We start from the raw sequence: 24,017 nt of genomic DNA on the forward strand, positions 1-24,017 counted from the left end.
TTTTTTTCTCACCTTTCAAATGATCCATACATTATAACATCTAACCTATCTTTACACCCCTTCTTTCCAATGATTTAATTTCAGATTCTAGGGCTGCAGGGATGGGTGTACATTTTACTTATTTCTCTCTTCCTCCATTTATTTGTATCATAAGCTTTTGAAGATATGCCATGATCACTCCTCCTTTTTTTCCTGGCTAAGAAATCAGTGGTTGAAAATCTAACAGAAATCTACCATGTTTCCCCAAAAATGACAGTGTCTTATTTTCTTTTGACCCTGAAATAAGCACTTGGCCTTATTTTTGTGTGTGTGTGTGTCTTATTATTTCTGAAGTGCAGGAGGCGGCGAGTGTGGTCACCTCAAGGCTGCTGCTGCATTTCAATATTTTTGGGGAGGTCTAATTTTGGAGCATGCGCTCAAAAGCCTGATTGGTCTTATTATTCGGGAAGGTATTATTTTCAGGTAAACAGGGTATGATCATGCTTGGTATATTGTTCCCTGTTTAAAAATAACCAAAATTATAGCCCAAAATAATTTGAAACATTCAATTCTATGAGCAACCAACAGTCAGTAAGCAGAAAGAAAATGACAAACAAAATTTTAGACTAAACCAGAGAAGGCATGGTTTTTAAACAACTGTAAACAGCCCTGAATCAACCCAACCTTCCACACAACCCATATTCCCTGGTTTTTGTTTTGTTTTTTGAATCTTTAAACTGGACATAAATAGCAAGTATCCATTCAAATTGTCAAAAATATGTCATCACTTTCGTACTCCATACAGGAGCTAAAGTATATGCATCCGTTTACTTGGGGTTTGACTAAAACATATAATTTGACCAGTTAACTTTTGCATAACTATTTTATTTATTTAAGAAAATTGTTATGGCTACCCAATTCACTCACAGAGACTTGAGGCAGTTTACAAAAATAAAACCTGAATTCAAAACAAAATCCTAATCCCCTGGCAATGACAATCAGACCTGCTTGATGGGCTCGATGTCACCCTGGGGTTCCCAGGCTCACTGGCAACACAACGTCCTCAGGGCCTTTTGAAAGAGTGTCAAGGGGGGGAGGGGCAATCTTATTTCCTCAGGGACGGTGTTTCACAGGGACAGAAACAACATGGAGAAGGCCCTTCTTCTTGGTCCCAAATGAATTGTTAAGTTAGCAACACGGTTGTTAAGTGAATCTGGCTTTCCCATTGACTTTGCTTGCCAGAAGGTTAAAAAGGGGGATCACATGACCCCGGGACACTGCAACAGTCATAAATACAAACCCTTTGCCAAGCACCCGAATTTTGATCACGTGACCAAAGGGTGCTGCAACAGTTGTGTGAAAAGGATCATGTCACATTTTTCAGCTGTTATAACTTCAATCATTAAATGGACTGTTGTTATATGAGGACTATCTGTGATTGCTAAATATTGAACTTTATAAAAATAGCTTGGTTTTAAAATAGCTTTATAAAAATAACTTTGTTCTTCATCATATGGCATGAATTAAACTATGTGATTTGAGTTCATTATTTGAGAAACAGTACATTAAAAGTCTCTCATATCTGTGAATACATATATAGATATATTTTTTAAAAAACTTCACTGGGAAACCAATTTCTTTATTCTTAATTCCACCTGCTTTTGCAGATACATAGTACTTAAGAGGATTTATAGTTAACCAGAAGGAATTGCAACTAAAGGAATTCAGTTAGTTGACTGCATTCTGCAAAAATTCTCCATTTGAAAGAATACTTAAGCAAAATTCTGGCCATAATTCTTTGCCAAACCAAATCATTACAAAATAACAAAGGAAAGGAGAAATCTATTACACTATCCCCAGTAAATATATACAGTATATAGTTCCCTCTCTTAATGAGGCCATCTAACAATTGTGGCAAGAAAAGTCGTAAAATGAGGCAAAATTCACTTAACGACTGTCTTGTTTAGTAACAGAAATTTTGGGCTCAGTTGTGGTTCTAAGTCAAGAACAATCTGTACCTAAAATGAATCTATCTCTCTGATCACTTTATATATTCAGTATGTCCAGATATCCATACAGAGAGATTTAAAAGATATTTCTTTTTCTTCAAAAATGAGAAATGCAACAGATAAGGGCATTTATTTTCTTTAGAAATGTTTTTATTGATATAAAAATCAACTAGCAAGAATTATAAATGGATTGAGGTTATTCTACTTGGGTATACCTGTTAGAAGGATGGGTGTTCTTTCTGCAGCGCCCTAGAGGCAGCTTTTGCTCGATGCAGAAGTAGACTAATTTTGTTTGCATGTAATTTTAGCAACAACTAAAATTTCCATGACTCACCTACTGTATTATATATTTTTTTATTTTTTAAACAAGGAGAAGCAAGGTGATTGGATTTTAAACAGATCTGCCCACTTCCTCCAACCAGCCATCTTGCAGATGAATTAGAATTGTAATTTCTCAAAATTCTGAAAATGTCTAGGAATTCTGCAAGAAACAATCCCACCATACTTGGAGATAACTAGATTGGAAAATGATAAACATAATTAATACTCAGAAGAAATTTTAGTGCTTTCTCATGTTTCTGTTTCAATATATTTTAAACAAATGTCAATCAGCATAATACGTTTGTTTTTTTCTTTTCTAATACCATCTGGAACCTGAAGGCGCAATTATCAGATTACTTCATGTTACATCACACTTTTGATACCTGTATGCCTGCCACATTTGTTTCTCCAATACAGTATAATAATAGAAGATAACAGATAATACTGACTCACAGAATTATCCCATTATCCAAGGATGCAATCCTTTTTTAGAAGTGAGTGAAAGTCCCAAAAAACTCTGTTGCTTTGGCAAAAGGAATTCTGAGATTTGCAAACATTTCTGGAAGATGTTTGGGAAGCACAAAGCTGGCTTATTCTATTGAAGCCTGATGAAGAATATTCTAACACAACTTTTTGTAGCCAGAGTCAAACTATCCTCCTTATTTTAATCATACTGACACTCAAGAAAGCAGCAAGGAAACTTCTATAGTACTCAAAATGATAATTTCATTCATTCATTTATTTATTTAGAAAATGTATATGGCCACTTACTCCCTTTCAGTGACTGTAGGTCACTTACAAAAAATAAAAACCCAATTCACACAGATTAAAAACAATGCCTCCCCATCCCCTTTGTGACTACAAGCAGTCAACCAAGTCTGTTTAACTGAGCCACCAATTTTGGAGCCACCAACTTTAGCTATAACCTGAGCATATCTTCCCCTGGTTTAATATAAATGCCACCCACATTTTAGCGAAACACAAAAAATAATCATCTGTTTATATGCACATGACAACCGACTTTCATTAGTAATTTCAGGACATGACATCAGTTTTAAAATAGAGGTTACAAAGGTTGGAAAGCTGTGTCCCCCTCGCAATGACCATCTAATCAGCATTAAAATTTTATCCCTTAATGCATTTCTTCCTCCTAGAAATTAGAATAAGCATTGTTTAAAAGTAGGTAACATCCAGCTCTATCTTCTTACAGTTATGAACAATAGCACAGCTGAATAATTAGCAGCTATTCACAAAAATAGCATTTCTTTGTTTATCTCAACATTATAACTATTATTACTATCTTAAACATATTTTATTATAAATTATGAATTTGTTATATGATTCTCTCTTTTATTAGTTTTATTGTTTTTATATGAGGTTTTAATATTCTTGTAAGCTGCCTTGAGTCACCATTGCAAATATAGGCGACAATATAAATTTCATAAATAAACACACAAACAAAGTCTAAATTTATTAGGGGGGGGAAACAGTAGCTGCAGTGAGCCCTCCAGCAACTTACATGGTGGTAAGTAGGTGTTACAGATATTAAGCACTAACAAACAAATGTCAAAGAAGGAAATTTGTTATTAAATTTAAGAGTGATTCATTTGACAGGCTTGCCCCTTTTCCCCAAGTAGGCTAATTTGTCAAGATGGAAATATAGCTGCAAATATTTGGGGCTCTCTGTAAGTGCCAGTCTTCTAAACTAAGAATAGCTTTCAACCATAACACTAAAACATCTCAGGTGACATGCCAGGAGCAAGGCTTTAAAAGGATATTGGACAGGATTTAGATTGCAACCCTATACTTAAATGAAGACATGTACTGAATTAATACTGTTAAATGGATAGAACTGTATCATGAAAGGTATGGATAGCTGCAAACATCTTAACGATGGGAAAGAAGCTACATCGTCAGCCTTACCTACAAGATGGCTACTGCTACAGAGCATTCTCCATAGTTATCGCAGGCAAAAAGGGGCTTTCATTTTATTTGTTTAAAACATTTGTATAGCTATCCATCTAAACTCTGAGCTATTTCCAGTCAAGAATTAAAACAGCATAAAGACTATTAAAATCATAAAAATTAAAAACACATTTATTTGAGCAACAGAGGTTGACCTTCCTGACTGAAGTACAGAAGATTGAGAGCTTGATGGGACTTTGTAAATGGACAGGTGCACCATCAGCAAAGAAAGACCACTTATTTAGTCTGGAGGGAAGAGAAGCGGAACATGAGCTGGCCTTGATTCTCTCAATCTGAATTTCTTTCTGCCTTCCTTTGGGGAAAATTGCAAATGCAATCTCCAACTTGACAGGTTTTTAAAAAAAATAAAATAAAATACCAATACAATATAATGTAAGTCCTCGATTTATAATCTTTTGTTCAGGAATCATTCAAAATTATAATGGCACTGAAAAATTGACTTATGACCATTTTTTCACACTTATAACCATTGCAGCATCCCCGTGATCATGTGATAAAAATTTGTATGCTTGGCAACTTCATAATTATGACAGTTGCAGTGTCTTGAGGTCATGTGATCACCTTTGTGAGCTTCTGACAAGCAAAGTCAATGGGGAAGCCAGATACACGTTACTAACTTAACAACTACAGTGATTCATTTAACAACTGTGACAAAAAAAGATTATAAAAACTCACCTAACAATTATCTCACATAGTAACAGAAATTTTGGGCTCAACTGAGGTCATAAGTTGAAGACTACCTGTACATAAATTTATGTTGTTTATGCAGAGAGGATAGAAATTAACACAAAGAAAGATGGGTGAGTGGGATGCTGAAATGGGGGCCCAATTATTGTCTGTTACTTCAGAATACTCTGTGGTATTAATCCAGCCTTATATCACTTATATAACAATTGACAGTTTTTTGTTGATCACACTGATTGCCCCCTTTTCCTTCAGGTGCTTAAAAACAGTTTACAGAAAAACTTGCCTTCACTTTTACCTTCAGAACAATAAATCTGTGAAGTAATTGACCCAAAATCACCTGGTGAATCTCTTGAATCAACTTGATTCCAACAACCTAACCAATATACTATATTGACTCTTGATATCAAACTCAGAAGGAGGGTACAAAACATACTAGTATTAAATATAGAAGGTAAGCAAATCCATATCCTGGAGCCATGTCAAGTTATTTAAAGGCAAGTTATTTCTAACTGTGTAGGAGGTTTTCACCTTGGATCAGCAACTGTGACCAAATGTTTCCATAAAAATAAACTGCCCTTCTATCACAGGAAAGATACCCACTTGTGATTATTCAGTTCAACCTTGCAACTGGCATGTCAGTTTCATCAAACTATGAATATTTCACCCGAAACTGAATTAAAACCAGCTATTCTGATCTTAAAGAGCTCTGATTTAGAAATAGGATTATTTCACAGCCAACTCGCTCACAGCTTGATGGCCCCACTGAGAGTTTGCAACATTTCTGGTAACATCAGAATAGTAGATACATCTAGAAATGGTGAAACAACCAATTTCAACCTAAAGGACATGTTTCAGTTTTTGGACTATGCATCACACGATGACAATACACTCATACTTAAAGACTAGCTATGTTCATTCCCAATCAGTTTGTAAAGTGTAAAACTGGGGATATTAATATTTATTCATCTAAAAATCAGAATAGAAACTAGCTCAAAAATCATAAAAATATATCTTAAGTTAATAAAAAAGATCTCATCAACTATTTTCTAATGAAGACTTCATACAAATACACAGCTTTAAAGTAATTCTAGTTACATTTTAGAACTTCCCTAGTTCTATCTTTAGTTAGCCTGGTACCCTAAATAAGCTTGTGTACAAACCACAGACCTACTCTAGATTTAGAACAGCAAACATGAAGTGAAATTTAGTACCCAAATTCTTGAAAGACCTCCACTGTGTAGCAAACTAGTATTTTGGTACCAAAGAATGGTATCAGAAGATGACAGGTAAACTGGTACAGATAGTCCTCAACTTACAACCATTTCTTTAGTGACCATTTGAAGTTACAACAGCACTGAAAAAATTAACTTATGACCATTTTTCACACTTAAGACTGTTGCAGCATCTCAATGGTCACGTAATCAAATTTGGATGCTTGGCAATTGGTTCATATTTATGACAGCTACAGTGTCTCATGGTTTCCTTTTGAAACCTTCTGACAAGTAAAATCAATGGAGAAGCCAGGTTCAATCAACAATCCTATTACTAACTTAACAACTGCAGTGATTCACTTAAGAACTGTAGCAAGAAAGGTTGAAAAATGGGGCGACATTCATTTAACAACCATCTTGCTTATCAATGGAATTTTTTTGCTCAATTGTGTTTGTCAGTCAAGGAGTAAACTGTAATGATAATTTTGATTGAAAGTAATAATTTTATGCAACACTCCATAGCAATATGCAATTCAACCAAACCAGTATTTTTCAAACATGACAACTTTTAAGATATGTGGATTTCTGCTCCCAGATTAACCTGGGAGTTGGTGAATTCTGGGACCTGAAGTCCACATATCTTAAAGTTAACAACATCGCACAAAGCCTTTTTAAAATTTCCAACTTGATTATATTTCCTCAGAAGCCCAGCTGATGGAACATGTTTAACCTCTATTAGAAGTTTCCTACTTGCTGCTTCTATTCTATAATTGTTTCCTGTAGCACCATTGTCAATAACATCAATGATGGCTTTAAATAACTAGATAGCACAGATTACTATTGCCACATTCCTTCCTCTCATGCTAGAGGGAATGTCACTTCAAAAGCATTATTTAGGCAGAAAAACTACAGGTACACATTATTGATCAATTATGTTTTGATGACTTTTAACCATCTCTGATTCATTTCAATGGGCAACATCTCTGTATTAAACATGATTGTTAACTGTAATTCAGCATCTTAAAAGCAAACTCATAATGCAGCTTCATGAGTATTTATGCCATGATGGAATCAGTGCCAGAGCAGGGATTTATTTTCATACAAGCCAGTAACAAATATTTAGACAAAGATTGCAAAGAATAGTTATGTTCATTCTCTCTCTCTCTCTCTCTCTCTCTCTCTCTCTCTCTCTCTCTCTCTCTCCCTCCCTCCCTCCCTCCCTCCCTTCATAAATCCATTAATGAATCTAGGTTTAGGAAGTGTCAATTCCTTAGGCAACAGCTTTTACCAGCCAAATATTTTACTTGCAAAGAAGGCAAAACAGAATACTTGCATCTACCTATTTAACAAACAGTAATATGGCCAGTGAGGTGAATAATCTGTTTCTATGTTTTGTAAACTCTCTATACTATGCTAAACTCGGTTTAGTCTGCATATTAAAGACATGCATATTCACAGTCATTGCAATATGCTGTCCTCTATGGATTCATTTCTAGGGACCATAGATAAGCCTATTTTGTTAAAAAAATGTTACAAGCACATTTTGAAAATTCATTTTGGATTCAGAAACATATTCAAGTCATATCAGAAGAGAACAAATGATAGTCAATGTTCATATGATTATACGCATCGCAGCCTTGACATATGCAGTTATTTAAGTCAAGCTACTGAGTTAATTGCAAATTGCATACAGTATACATTTTTACATCTGTATTCTGTTTTATTTTGTTTTCTAATCTTTCCAGTACTTACTATTAAGAGACTATTAAGCAGAAAGTGTACAAAGCTATCTAAACAACAAATTTTGGTGTTTCACATGCAGTCCGTGATTAATTAGATAATTTATTTCCTAGCAAGCAGTCAAAACTATAACAATTAAGCTTTATTGTATGCTTAGACTGGCTATTATGCTAAGCTACTGAAGAGGGATACAAATAGCTCTTTTCTGCATGTGCATGAACACAGAGAAAAGATTAGAATAGCCATGAGCACTGCTGTGCTAGCCTGAATATGAAAAATACTCAAAATGCTCAGAAGAGATTACTATACTAGCTGCCACAGCCAGTCTGAAAAGGAATTTCCCGCAGAATGTGGGGACACAAATGAGAAGCACAGCCAGAATTTCATGCTTGGGAAAAGACATGGATAAAACAATAATAAAAGGCTTTGAATAATTTATAAAATTTGCTGTAGACTATTTTAAAATCTGTATGCCAAAATTCCTCTTTTTTCTTTCTAATCACTAATCAAATGAAGAAAAGTGTTGAACAAAATGAATCTGTCCATTTTAGAAAAATAAAGTCCATTCTCATTAATTGCAACTGCAAAATTTGTATTGCATAGTAATGTGCCCTAGAATTGAGATTCCTAATATAGAATAATTTCTTCTCTAAATTCATGCATAGACTTTCAGAATTCCATGTACCATTATGCTCAAGATATTAAGAAGATATAGAATTGAAATTCAAAACTCTTAACACCAATAGACATTTATTAAGAGACCAAGACCACTGCAAGTCATTGATGTACAAAAATTCAACTTAAAATCATGTTTTTAAAAATATTTTAAACAGATTACACATATGTTCTACTTAGCACACAACCACTACAGGTAACCACATATACACAGACACACACATTACATTCAGCTACTGAAAAATGGATTGCTGGATTTTCTAAGAATATTTCTCATGAATATTGTGAAAAAGAAATGCACACTGAACAATTCATATTTGCTATTAACAGCCATAGAAGTCAACAAGATGTCCCCCAGGCATACAGGAAAATATACTAACCTGCATGAATAATAACTGTGCTTCTCCTATATCCAGAGGGAAGCCGAAGATTTCGGAGTAATCCTTTTGCAGTTAGTCGAACATGCATGTTGGATAAGGAGAATTTAGGGGACCATAACATGTCTTTAGAGGAATTGGAAGAAAAACAAGCAGGAAACATTCTCCATATACTGTCACATACTATTTTTGTAACTCAGCTTTGAAGGCATGGAGTAGCTGGCCAGATAAACAAACCTTCTTTTCTCCACTGAGATGCCACAAACAGGCGAAAAATTAAAAGAATCCAGGAAGGAAAATACTATATCCACAACATAAAGCCTGCTGCCAGCTTCGTTGCCTACCAGCAAAAACAAAGCTCACCCTGAGAATAAAACTGCTCTGTGATTTAGAAGCAGCTCTGAATTACATCACACTGCTCAGGTTTAATCAAATGTGTTGTACAGTGGCAACAGAAAGAGGGAGGAGGAGAAAGAAGTGGGTGGTTCCCCAAGCTGAATACATCAACCAGTAATGTCACAGACCATGTCATTCAGTTTTCAGGACCACTAGAGGAGAAGATTTAACATTCCACAAGATGGATTAAGACCATTTCTTATATTAACAGTTTTTAGTAAATCAAATTCTACGTTCATTATCCTGAAAGCTATTTGACCCAGCAAGAATAGACAACAACCTTTTGGTTCTTTTTGATCAAACACAAGTAGATGTGTTGTTTGTGGTTGTATCAATATTCTTTGTTTGATTTTAAAACTACTAAACAGAGTCCTTTGCCTATAGGGCTAGGCTAATTTTGCATATTTGTTTTAATTGAGTGCTACTATCATTAAGTAAACAGTAATTTTAATGTAGGATAAATGATTTAGGTAAATGTAAAGGTTCCCCTTGAACATATGTGCTAGTTGTTCCCAACTCTAGGGAGTGGTGCTCATCTCCATTTCAAATCCAAAGAGCCAATGCTGTCTGAAGATGTCTTCATGGTCATGTGACCAGCATGACTAAATGTCAAAGGCCATGGAATGCTGTTACCTTCCCACCAAAGGTGGTCCCTATTTTTCTACTTGCATTTTTTATGTGCTTTCGAACAACTAGGTTGGTAGAAATTGGGACAAGTAACGGGAGCTTACTCCATTACACAGCACTAGGGATTCAAACCACTGAACTGCCAATCTTTCTGATCGACAAGCTCAGCGCCTTAGCTGCAACTTGTCACTTTAAATTGCCAAGTACATTTCAGAAGGGTGGGGGGGAAACCACTAAGCCAATTTTGTATGCCAGGCAGGACCTACAAATTTTTGATTCACTAATTCTAATTTTCCAGATGGGAAAAGTTGTAACATGTTTCAAAAATGCTGAATTGGTTACGAAAAAGGAGCAAAGTAGTACAAGAAGATGCCCGAAATATAAAAAATGGACTGAATTAATTTCAAGATAGGCACAAGATATATATACTCTCTCTCTGTGTGTGTGTGTGTAGGTGTATGTATGTATGTATATGGTCGTGTGTGTGTACGTATGTACACACACACACACAATATCTCCAGCCATTTTATCCCTATCTCAAATCTTGCTATTACTTGCTATATAACAAGTACATCAGCAGAGAATTTTTTAAAAAATAGCCTAAAATCTGGCAAGGCTTTAATAAGATCTATGATGTAAGAGGTGGGAAATTCTTCAAGCATATTCAGGAAAACATTCATGCCAAAGCCATAGGGCTGTTTTAATTAGTTCTCCATTCCTGCAGAGGTAGATCAATCTAAATGGCACCAGCCAAAAGCTGAAGAAACAGCAACTTATTCATGACATGAGAATTACATGGAGTACCTTGATCAACTGAAGAGAATATAAAATATTGCCTATATTGGGCTGTATGTTGAGGCTATATACTAATTAGTAGAATTATGTAACATGTTCAAAAGCATATTGGTGCAAATGAATCAATCTTCTTCTTGAAGCAGTAACCTTGTTTGTAATGGCTTTCTCAGATTGGGTTTTCTCATGTCCACATGTACAGCTATTTCATGGCCAGTGGAGCTGGCAACAGATTCGGACAGTGAGGAGATTGGGGAGAAACATGGGCCAGGCCTGGAGTCTGGAGAAGTCTCTCATGAGGGATCTATGTTGGAGGCACAGAAATCTGTGTTCGGCAGATCAAGTTCAAGAAGAAAATGTTTTAGGGTAGTAAGGTAGATGGGATGCAATTTTCATGGCACTAGAATTATTTTCCTCCTTCATACCACTTTAGATCAAACTGAAATCTTTCTTTCTGGTTTGTCATTACTTATGAAATTATTGCCACTTTTCTTTACAGCTTAGCTGGAGGGGGAGAGGAAGGGCCAGATTCTCTTTGTGGCTAGTATTGACACTTTTGTCCCCAATTTGAGGGAAAAGGAAAACAATTTAGGAGCATCCAGGTCCACAACTATTTTCTTTAATGGCTGGACAAATTCTAGATTCATCGGATGGATTTTAACTCACAAGACACACATTTCAGCAGCTTTTATTCCAAGCATGGATATTAACGCAAACTAAAACCTGATCACAACACCCCCTTTCCTTTTCTGTGTTAAGTATGTGATAGAATGAAGGCTCTGTGGTTTTAACACTAGATTTTTTCTCCTTTTCCTATTTCTATTTATTTTGTTTGTAATGATGGCTAATGAAAACTTCTGAGAACTTGAAAGCTTGTATCTTATTTCAGTGATTGGATTCAAATAATTCTAACAACAGGTTCCCTGTCTTAATGACCGGCTGGGTGAGTGTTGCTGGGTGGGCATGGCCAGGGTGGGCATGGCCAGGGGGCATGACAGAACTTAGCCTCCTGCAGCACTCTGCCAGCCAAAACGGGATGTGGGGGTTAATTATAAAATGTGGGTTTTGCTGTGTGATATCCAGATCCAGCAAGCAAGAGGTGTGAACTGCACAGAAAATACACTTTTGTTTGGTTATGAAGAAATATCCCCAAATTCAGATGTACACTAAATGTAGACTGACTTTTAGATACACATCTTCCCAGCAAACAGCAAATTTTGAAGCTCCAGGTAAAGAGGATTCATTTTAGGATGAGTAACGACAGCTTGCAGGTTGGAGGTTCCTAAAGGAATGCTGGGGAACTCTGTATTTTAAAGAACATTTGAGGGAGGGGTGTAGAATAGCCCTTCTCTGCCTGAGGCTGTAGAGACCCTGAACCAATAAAAACACTTTTTGTGAAGCAACTGATCAACACTGACAGGGTAAGCCACTAGTATATGGAAATAAGAGCAAACTCTAGTACTGATGATGTTACCTAGTTTGGTAATGAAACATCTGCACGAAAACTATCAAGCTCAGAGAGCACCAAGGAACCCACAGTGTAACCCTGAGCTACAAATATTTTATTCTGTCAATAAACACTTTTTGGTTAGAGGGATTCAGAGCCTGTCTTATATGAGATGGCTCCCAGTGGATTTGATTCTAAATTTTGATATTATTTCTGTAAATAAGGAATGTAGAATTATGATGGCTGATTATTTGATCCTTCATACATCAAAAAAAAAATACAAAGCTAAGGGATAAACAAATAAAAAACAGGCTCAGGAAAGAAAAAAATGTGTAAGAAAGAAAGAGAAAAAGAAAGAAAACTAAAAAAGAATGATTTCCAACTTTCTTTGGTACAGATATTAGTAAAACATATATCACACTCTTACTCTAAGATTAACATTTGTCTACATTATTTCCATATGCCTTATTAATCATCAAAACCCAGATCAACTTTTAATTTCAGTTTCTCACAAAAAGTCCAGTAATGGTTCTTTTCACTTTAATCACTATTTGTTAACGAAACCACAACTGATTTATTTAATTGCACCAAACTCTAAACAAAACAGGAAAGGAAAATCCTAAGCTCTAGTGTAGACCCATGCTTCTCAACTTTGGCAACTTCAAGGTACATGGACTTTTAATTCCCAGAATTCCCCAGGCAGCATGAAGTTCACCCATCTTAAACTTGCCAAGACTTAAAAACGCTGATCTATAGATAGGGATTTTTTCCATTCCTCTTTTACTGGTTAGTACGTACTTATGAGCAATCATAATTCAAAATCCCCATTCTCAATTCACCCCACAATAATGATAATTCAAAATCCCCTGCACTATCCTGGAAGTCAAAACAAGGCATGGGGAGCCCTGATGCCCCCTGTACTCCATTTTGGGCCTGGAAGGCCTCCTACACCACCCTGGAAGGCAAAACGGGGTATGTGGGTAAGGTGACCAGACGTCCCGATTTTGGTGGGACAGTCAAAATTTCTAATAATTTGTCCCGTGTCCCGTGGCGTTTTTAAAAAGTCCCGATTTTGGCTTCATGTTGAAAGCACAGTGGATTTGCTTAAAAAATCCTAACCGGGGCAAGACAAAAGACACTCTGTCTAAACCCTCTCTATGTCTCAGTACTTTCATTGAAGATATTAAAATATTAAAACAAGAAAACGGAAGTCCCCCCACCCCTTTTACTTCCTTTTATAAGAAAAGATGACCCAGTACCATAGAGTTCTAGGAAATACTTTGGCTAGAGAAGTAGCGACTGTTCCTTCCTGGATTTCCCGGATGGGAGGGGTACGGAGGTTGGAGGTCAGCTCGTGTGGGAAAAATGGTGGCAAGGTTTCTTTGAAAAATATTTCCCTGGGACTAATTTCACCATTTTAATTTGCTCAGTTCTTTGTATTAATATCTACATTATTCTGGATTGACTTGTAGTGCCTGCCTGCTGGTAAGTGAGCCAGGTTTTTTTCTTTTATTTTTTAAATGTATTTTAAAATAATATTTTATTTATTGTGCATAGGATTTTTTAAAATAGTTTTATTCTGTGTGGATTTTTTTTAAATTGTCTTAGACTATTTAAAAAAAGATTCTATCCAAAATAAATTGAAATAAACCATTTTTTAAAATTCTATGCACAATACTTTGAAATAGCCTTAGTTTCAAACAGTTCATTTAGTGACCAAAGTTACAGTGCCATTGAAAAAAGTGATTGATGACCATTTTTCACACTTAGCGACCATTTTCACACTTAGCAACCGTTGCAGCATCCTCATGGTCACGTGATCAAAATTTTGATGTTTGGCAACAGATTCGTATTTATGATGGTTTCAGTGTCCTGGGGTCATGTAATTGCCTTTTGTGACCTTTTGAGAAAGTCAAATGGGGAAACCAGATTCACTTATGTTACTAACTTATCAGTTGCAGTTATTCACTTAAGAACTGTGGCAAGAAAGGTGGTATAATGGGTTTAGTGACCAAAGTTACAATGGCATTGAAAAAAGGGACTGATGACCATTTTTCACACTTAGCAACCGTTGCAGCATCCTCATGGTCACGTGATCAAAATTTTGATGTTTGGCAACAGTTACAATTTATATTTGTAAATTGTAGTTATGTTGAAATAAAAAATATTACAATACTATTTTTGCGTTGTATGAAAATTTTTGTTGCTCCGTATAAATTTTTTAATCAAGCCCCCCCCCCCCCCCCCGGTCAAAGGTGTCCCTCTTTACCAATCTGAAAATCTGGTCACCTTATATGTGGGGGAACTCCAGGGAGTGGCAGGCCAGAGGTGGGATTAGCTGGTTCTCAGAATTGGGCAAAAAGTTAACCGGTTTGCCTAAACTGGTGCGAACCAGCTGAATCCCTCCTCTGCCTTGAGTAATTGAGATAGCCCAATAAAACATTAACATAAGTAATATCTGTAACTTTCCCACACTTCTATGCTTTGAGTAGTTTGCCTTCTCATGATTTTTACATGAAGCATTATACAATAGTTGCAAATCTGGGCCATGCTGGCTTTACTATTAATATTTAAAATATCTTTAAAACATCAAATAGCAATAGCAATAGCAGTAGACTTATATACCGCTTCATAGGCCTTCAGGTCTCTCTAAGCGGTTTACAGAGAGTCAGCATATTGCCCCCAACAATCTGGGTCCTCATTTTACCCACCTCGGAAGGATGGAAGGCTGAGTCAACCCTGAGCCGGTGAGATTTGAACCGCTGACCTGCTGATCTAGCAGTAGCCTGCAGTGCTGCATTTTAACCACTGCGCCACCTTGGCTCAAATCAAATAAGAATTATGTAATTATGTTCTATCTCCAGAAAACAACTAGAAATGCAGATAATAAACAACAGGATAATTCCAACAGGACCTGTTTAGTCTATCTAATAATATTTTCTTTAGCACTCAGCCCCCACCCTCCGTAAGTCAGTGAAATACTTATATAACTGGTTCTAAATTGTGGAGGACATTAATTTTAGTCTGATGTAACAGCTTTCTCATAGCAGCTCTGAAGGCTCAATCTCCAAAAGCCCCATTATGAGTTGAAAATGTGCCCCTGTAGACGTGGCCACTAAACCACAGATCATGTCCTGTTATATTGTACCCTCTTCCCACTCTTTCCTTCCAACCAAACCCAGGCAGCAGTTGCAGCAACGAACACTGCCCATTCTGTGTCAGGGAGGCACGATCAGGTACAGAGGTACACCCCCTCTCCTTCCTTCTCCTAACAAGCACCTGAGACTGTTTGGCTTCACCACCTCCCCCAAATTCCCCCAGACCCTGCAATCAATTGCACCATGGCTTCTGGCTGCCAGCATTGGCAGTTAGCTGATTGGCTGGAGGCTAACTGTCCCAGGTGGTCAAAGGCTCAGGACAAAAGCTGTTTCAGCGAATGGGCCATGCCAAAAGGTGTGGGACAGAGGGGCTGTGGGCCATTGGCCAGGGTGAATAGCTAGGAGGTGGGACCCTGGCGGAGAGGCAGGCATAGCCAAGGGTAGGAGCCCAAAAGTCCCATTCAGCACTGCTCTATTAGAAAACCACAGAATCAACATATTTATTATATCAGGACAAAATTAAATGTGATGATGAGATCTTTAAATGTAAGCTTGAACTTATCATGTATGAAGCTGCTGAGATCAATGGGAACAAGAAGGATGCTGGATAGTTATTTTGTTATTTCCCATGTGTGAAACTGGGTTGGGCATGGCCTGCATGTGACACACCACCAGTTTGATACCCCTGATATTAACAAAAACATTCAAACTTCTCTATGACTGATCCAAGAGGGCCAAGTAATGCATAAACATTTGATCAAGACGTGGAAATGGGATATGCAGCTTCATCAGCATATGTAAGACCTGTGCATGTAAGCATCAAATTATTAGACCCACAAAGCATTCACCATCGTAAGTTATGTAATTACACAAATGTAACTTTTCCAAAACACCTATATTATACATTTCAGGGCAGGAATATTTTGTGATGGCATAAAACATTTAGGAGTGAATGTAAGGGAAAGACTAAACTACTCACCAGAGCTGAATGGTGACAATAAATGCCTGGATCCATTTTGTGCTGAAGGTCCTGAAAAAGATAAAGTTCTAATTTGGCATGTAACTCACCACCAAAATGAACACATTATGAGAGGTTTCCATAGATCATATTAGACTTTACCTGCAAAAACATTTAAATATGTTTGGATCTTGAAATCAAAATATTTTTCTCAGTATCAGCTACTGAATATTAACACTAGGAGATCAAAAGGATATAGTTTTATTTAACTTATTAAAAGTTCTGCTTCTAATAAAGGACAGATACCGCTTCTGGAATATTTGTGAAAAGATAATCAGGAGGGATTTGGGTGCTTTTCCACTCAAAGCCTGCTACTCCATATTGAGTCTTTCTGAATTCATTGATTGTTGTAGCTTATGATCTATCACTAAAGTCATACTTACATGGAATTAATCTTTTGTTCTCCCAAGCAGTCTCCCCTTTTTAATAAAAGTGGAAAGAAATTTTTGGGAGGACAAAAAATACACCTTTTCTGACCTTTAGGGCAGGAATTTTCAAAGTTGGTTCTGTCAATCCTGTGTTCTATGAAAAATTGTAATTCCATCAAGAGACCCAGTAAGGTGAAAAAGGCCGACAGTTTTCTATAACTCAAGTTTTGTCTCTTAATTAAGTCTTCTGAGGAGATATGGGAATCCCTTTGTCTCTCATCTGAAAAAGTTTGAAATCCTCTGATATGGACATTTGGTTTTGTTTAAAATTAAATTTTCCGTAAAAAACTTTTATATACGTAAGATTGTATTGTCATCCTATTTTCAAGATCCAAAGTTTACTGTGTTCTGCAGTTTATATTTTTAGGCAAAAAGATGTAAAAATCTGTCTTTCCTAAGGGTAGCCTGAATAGAGAACACTTCGCTGGAAGGGTTAGGAATTCCCCAGATATGTGATTTAATCTAATTGTAGCAGCCTATCATTAATTATTGATTCCTGGAAAACCCGTAGGAAATGAAGTCTGCCAGTAAGATTTAATTTATTCTCTACTTTCATTTGAGACAAGGAATGTGTGGAACAATCTCAAATATCTTCACATGATCTTTCAGAAATGAATATGCAATTATAGCCGAGATCAGGGTTTCCAAGTTGGTATAATTGCTAGATTTACTAGTTGTCTTTCCTTCAATAGAATATATATTGTTTGTAAATTGCCCAGAGTCACTTAGTAAATTGGACAGTGTAGATTTGATAATACATAAAAATAAATAAAATGTAGTTCTCTCACTTTCCATTTTTCTCTAACAACCTGACTGTGAAATAGGTTGGACTGGTTGACTCTAAATTATTCAGTAAGTGTCTATGGCTAAAGGTGGACTTCTTTCCAGATTCTCCAATGCTAGCATCTTAATGGATTTTGTAACTGATTTAATCAGTAAATGAGAATTTTGTCCAGACCCCGAAAAAAATGGTAGAAATCTTTCTGTATAGAGTAAAATATTCAAAATCTAGTTTAATCACATTTGCCCAACTTAGATCTTATAAACTGAGCAAATGTCATACCAATTAATTAACAGATTAGTGACAGAAAAGGAGGCATAAAATATGTAGATTTTCATCTTAATTACATCAATTCAACACAAGAACGAAATGATCATTTTACCTAATCGTTGACTCCCTCTTGGATCATTTGGTTTTTTCCCTGGAAGAATAATAGCTCCAGAAGATTTGGGAACACATTGGTTCACTAAGGCTAATTTACCTTTTGCTCCTTAAGAAAAAAATCCATAAAATAATTATGTTAGGATACAGTACGTAAAGTATCAAATATACCTCAAAACTATGGACAAACATCAGCTCCTTTTTAAAGTTAGCAGAAGCATGCTACATATTCAGCTTTCAAAGTGGCTATGCTAGCTAGGAGTGATTGGTTCACATATGGAAGGCACCAGACTGATGAAGGATTTTCATTTCTTTCTAAGGAAAACCCAGAAGCTGCTCTGCAGTTTCTGCTCCTCTTTCATCCCACATATGTAAAATTGCTCTTTCGAAATCAATGATGGAAGATGAACATAGGATAATTCCCACTGAATGATTCTATCATGCACTGGGTCCACTAAGAACAAACTTCCCCAATCTGTTATCTTCCAAATGGTTATCCAAGGTGTATTCTTCAAATCCTATGACTGCAGAATGAAGGTTGGGAAAAGATCCAAATTAGCAGCAGATCCTTCTCAGGACACTTAAGCCTTCTAGCAGAAAGCAAGCCAATGATCTTTCCTTTTACTGTTGATCAAGATCGTGAGAAATTGTGGTTTCTATAGTTCTATTCTCCTGCTCAATATACGTAGACAAAATAACAGCCAACTGTCATCCAAACAGGCCCAAGTCTTCTTTTTTATACTGATAAATTTGTAACTAAACATATTTATATTTAAGCAATTCTGTTCTTCAAGGTTCCAATCTACATAAAGCAGTCAAGTTAATCAGCTACCATGGTGACAGTATCTGTAATAGATGATTAACCAAGGAGATAAAGAAAAGACAAGGCATTTCATAGAATTTCCAAAAAAACAAAAACAAAAACAAAAAAGCTCTAAATAGGAAGTTACCTTCAGGGAGCTTTATTAGTTAATCTCAAACTGTTTTCAGGTTATCAAGATAACCAATGCCTGGACAAGAAAAATCATTACAATCCACTTTTTGGTTTAAGGATTGTAAGGCCTTTCTGCCTATTAAAGCAATTTAATAGTGTTATTTCCAACTTTAAAAAAAAGATAAGCACTATGACTGCAAACTTAAGTGTTTTCAATCAATATCAGCTTTTTAATAGAAACTTTTTATCATTAGAGTTGTGGATATGAAAACAACAGGAATCAACAATCTTCTGTCATCTTCCCAGTATGTTTCTCTCTAAAATGGTAATTACCATCAGCCAATCACTGCTTCATATATCCTTGCTGAGATCAAATACCTTTCGATCCACTTTTCAGTGAAAGGAGTCGTGGCCTGGGCACCGGCTTTAGAGAGACAGCAGTACCATTCTGACATGCAGATTTGGGAGTCCATTCTCCATTCTTGATAATAGTAGCACTTGTAGCTATTGGGGAAAAAAACATAAACTGCAAGTTTATTGATGACCACATTTTGAGAATATTCAAAATATTCTGTAAAATTTTCTAACCGTCTACCGGTTCCACAGTAATTGTGATTTATAAAGTAGGGAAGTAACTTTACTTTATAAAATTTATAAAGCAGAGTTACAGCAAACCCCTACCACCCACCATTAAGATTGCAATGCCCACTAGTGGGCAGTAGGGACCAGGTTGACTACCACTGGATTAGAAACAAGACAACGGTAAATTCTAGTCCATCTTAAGCACAAAGCCAGCTTACTGATCTTGGCTCAGTCACTATAGGAAAGAGGCAATGGCAAACCACTTCTGAAAAACCTTGCCAAGAAAAATGTAGGGATTAGTCCAGGCAATCAGGAGTCAAAGCAAAAAAATAGAAAAATTGACTCAAAGGTACGCATGGACACACACATATTGATATCAGGGTGAACATGGTCTAATGTTAATGGTTATGTTCTAGTCTAAGTTCTAGCTTAGTTACAGAAGTCAACTGCATGGACTTGTCACATTGTTAAGACTGATTCAACAACTGAAAAAGAATAATATTTTGGATTATGATGTGAAATATACTAGCCAATTAATAACATAGATTGCTGTCTTTTTATTTGTCTGAAACATGCTATTTTCTCCTCAATATTCAGTAATAAGTGAATATATTCATTTTTTCTATTCAATACCTGTTTTATTAGCTAGAATGAAAAGACTGTTCCTGAAATTGGCCAAGTGTTTCTGACAATTATCTTCACAATCTGAAGGACTAATGCTTTCTCTATTGCTCTATTATAAGAAAAACTTATTTGTTTAGAAGCTTTAGGGACAATGAATACTTTGTTGAAAAGTTCATTTAGAAGCATGAGCTATAACTCCCAAGATCACAAAATATTGTAACCTATTATTTAATAGTTTAAACAATTGCAGGTAATTTAAAGTTTTTTATTATTATTTTATCATTTCAATCACAACTGCCATGTTCACAGTTCAGGCTACAAGGTTATTCCTGTGAAAGGAGAAAGTCCACTTTGAATATTCAACATTCCAAAATATGCAAAAGGCGGAAAGGGCTTTTCTTTTTTCTTTTCATCCCTTTGCTCCAGACTGTTCCACTGTGATTTTCTTTAGACTTACACCTCTGAGGAACCATTCAGACTATAGACAATAGCAGCTGTTAAATAGCCTCAGTTTAAATGCTGCAGTTATAAGCCAAAACAATTGATTAATGTTGGGGGTTATGGAGAAGAAGATAACAGTCTCGCATAAAAACATGCTCACAAACATTACAGGATCCACACAGTTTATAAGCAAATTACACAAAGCATAGAGCCTATATTAAATGAATAACTGCTGCTCTAAGATTGTCTTTTAAAAAAAAATAGCACATCTGCAATCATGCAAAAGTATACATTAGGTTTTAATTTATAACTGTCTTACTGAAGATGCTTAAACCTTGACAGGAATTCTGTAGTGGTTATTGCAAACAATCAAGTGTATTGAGCAAAGCAATTCACATGCTGACAAGAGGGAGGGTGAGAACAGAGGTTTTTTGGGGAGGAAGCATATACTTATAAAAACCAGGTATAAGATCATCAGGAACACAAAAGTCAACAGCTGGAAATGAATTTGTCTAATGTATTTTCCAGATTTTCTTAAAGAGTGCAGAATATGCATCAAGCATGCATTATTTCATGAGAAATTAAACATATTCCTCCCTCTCTTCTCCATCATGATTTCTTTCAAGAAAGACAGAATGGAAAAGCATTTCATTTGATACATTCCCTTCATTTACAAAAGCAAGGCACGCTGCTGCCTTTTTCTATCCACAGACAGAAGTATAGGGATATAGAAATAAAAGGACAGTCACCTACTTCTTCTGCCAGAAAATGTGGCTAACAAAGGAATGATACAAAAGCTGTACGATCCCACTACAAGCAAGGTCAGTAAGGTAACATCGTAGTGGCTTCCTGAGTCTGCCGGTGGTGTGAGGGTAGAATTGATGAAAATATGAGGAGAGAAGTCGGTTTCTGTGCAACTGCGATGTCCTCCTGATACAGTCATTTAAAATGATCAAAGCAAGCTCAGCGCCTGAAAGACTGCAGCCATGTTCACCCTCGCGTATTCCCCACGCTTGCTCTTAGTGAATTACAATCGAGGGTGGGAGGGGTGGGTGGGAGGTAGAGAGAATAGTAAGCTTCAAGGCAGGAAACAAGAGCAGCTTAATCCAACTAGCAAATCAGACTTAAGAAAAGGTCATCCGTTGTTCGATCTTTAAACTGGAACTGGAAACCATGACATTTCTTTGTTAAGAAGCAAAACCCTTTCCTTTGTTAGCAGCGAGGATAGAATTGCACAGACTGTTTACAACCTCCTGAGGTGATTCAGGCACTGAAGTAAACAGACCAACCAGTGGGCAGGCAAGGCAGCCAACATGGCTGTCAATTCAGGGCCAATCTGTGGTTAGGAGAAAGGCATGCTGCAAAACTTAAATAGCAGGGCTGTTCTTTTAAAAAGCATTGCACGAGGGAGAGGGAGGAGGGATAGCAGTTCAAAACTGCAAGGAAAGCAAAAAGACATCATTATTGACGCTATAGTACTGCTTGCCTCCCTAGCTCATACATTTTAGCCCAAGATCACTCTTCCTTATATGGCAGGTTTGATTTTCTTTAATATGGCACAACGCTCTTGCCATTGGCAAATCGGTACATTGCTTCATTTACTCATTTCAAAGCAGTAATAAAAAAAAGCCCAGTAACAACTTTCATTAGAAGGTTGTGAAACATTAATTCCTTCTGTGTATCAGCCAGGCATTTCTAAGCATTCATCAATGCTTGTGAACAATAGTCTTTTAGGAAGTCTACAAAATGAGAAGGATAAATTTGATCTACATTATTTGGGCCAAAACACCATCTAAAGCTATTGGGTGCTGTTGCAACATAGGAGTTCGAACGTTTGGAATTCTGGAATTACCTGTGACCACCTTTTGCTGAAGAAAAAAAGCAGTTATAATGAACCATGATGGGTTTTATTCAATTATTTGTTAAACAATAATCTCTAAAATCAACTTACAATTATTGCTGAAAGTGCTTTGGTCACTCTGAGTGCTGCTGACTGAAGAGATGCTAGAGGTTCTCTGAAGTCCTGGTCTTCTAATGGGCACCTTTGAACTGAGGCCAGAACTAGCTGAAGATCCTGATAAGGCCTTTGCAGTAGTAAGCTTTCCCCTGGGAGTTCCTACTCCTGTCAGCATAAAGAGAGATGTCGGTAATAATGCTGCTTCTTAGATAAAGCAACAGTACTTTCTACACTACTCAGGTAACCCTGAGGACACAGATAAACCTCCAAGTGCTTCAACAGCCCTCTAAAAGGATACAAATTACCAGTTGTCTACAAGGAATATAAATCCTTCCATTCTTCACTATCCTGTCAGAGTTGAAAAAGCTTCTTGGATGAGAAGTGAAACATCTTCAAAGAAAAACCATGGAAGACCAGTTGCCTCCTGAAAAAAGTACCTTTGGGACAATCATGACCAGGATGACTGAGAATCTACAGCCTAATTCAATCATTTAAAAAAAATACTCCAACTTTATTTTATCCTGCCACATAATACTACATTAGGACATCTAAGAAGCAAGTTACAGCAAAGGCGAACTAAGCAAGGCCTTTGAAATTCAGCACAGCTAATAGACATATTTTTTCTTTGTTTGCATTAGGATAATAACATCTTAACGATATTCAATGTAGCAGGCAAAATCAGTTAAGTTTACATTGAAGACAGTGATGTCTAAATTCCTTTTATCATCTAGGACTTCCTACCATGCATTATGCAGAAACTCAGAATATAGGTTTAATATATATCATGCTACATGGAGAAGAATATTGATTTCATGGCTATTTAGTAGGCCAGCCTATTTGATCCGATGACCCCCTAATGATTCTAAACACAACTCTTTTCCATCTCAATCATTATACAACAAAGAAGAATGCTATAAACTACAGTTCTGCATCTAACACTAACCTGCCCCCATGTTTTTTCCCAGTGAAGTACAAATGTTCTTTACAAAGACTGTCAAAGATTCCCAAATAATGGGTGGATTACAACCATAGTCATCCTATGTGGTCAAGAGCTATGCTGGCTGGAGGGTTATGAGAGACATATATGAACAGATTTGAAAGACATGTTTTGCAGGAAGAATAGTCTATTCCATTTGTTATATAAATTAAACTCAGTAGGGATTAACTTTTGTACAACCTCCTTTGCTGAATTTAAAGAATGGTCAGGAATGCTTTCTTCTTTTACTAAGCAACATCAATTAGACGTTGCTAATTGCAAATATTCATCTATTTCCCTGAGTTAATTATTAGAAGGAATTATACCATTCTTTGACTAAACATTTCCAGTAAATGTCAGCTGTCTGAAGACATTTAAGCCAGCTGCTAAAGAGCTCGTCTGAAAGGGAGCATTTAACAGCTCAAAGTTATGTGATCAGCTACTACAAAAGTGGAAAATATTGTAGTGCTATTACTTTTCTCAACACCAGGTGGTATTATCAGATAGTCACTTGGAAGGCAACTTGGAAAATTTTTGCTCTTTTACTTAT

At 36.4% G+C, this 24,017-nt stretch overlaps 1 protein-coding gene across 5 annotated transcripts in view; it reads right to left on the reverse strand.

The window, feature by feature from the left end:
* The window catches only part of MTUS1 (microtubule associated scaffold protein 1), a 109,404-nt gene that overhangs the window by 36,871 nt on the left and 48,516 nt on the right, over nt 1–24,017 (reverse strand). For 3 of the 5 annotated variants that reach the window (XM_087724473.1, XM_087724474.1, XM_087724476.1), the window contains 4 exons: nt 22,486–22,656; nt 19,266–19,391; nt 17,955–18,062; nt 16,325–16,375 (listed from right to left, as the gene is read on the reverse strand). In XM_087724473.1, the coding sequence (XP_087580599.1) occupies nt 16,325–16,375; nt 17,955–18,062; nt 19,266–19,391; nt 22,486–22,656 (456 nt within the window). Of the gene's footprint in view, nt 1–8,988; nt 9,436–16,324; nt 16,376–17,954; nt 18,063–19,265; nt 19,392–22,485; nt 22,657–24,017 lie in introns of those variants that run through there. The other 2 variants (XM_087724477.1, XM_087724478.1) reach the window with 2 other exon arrangements.

The sequence above is a fragment of the Thamnophis sirtalis genome, unplaced genomic scaffold (genome assembly GCF_051295495.1).
Source record: "Thamnophis sirtalis isolate CommonGarterSnake01/CBP01778 unplaced genomic scaffold, rThaSir2_p1.2 scaffold_10, whole genome shotgun sequence".
NCBI lineage: Eukaryota > Metazoa > Chordata > Lepidosauria > Squamata > Natricidae > Thamnophis > Thamnophis sirtalis.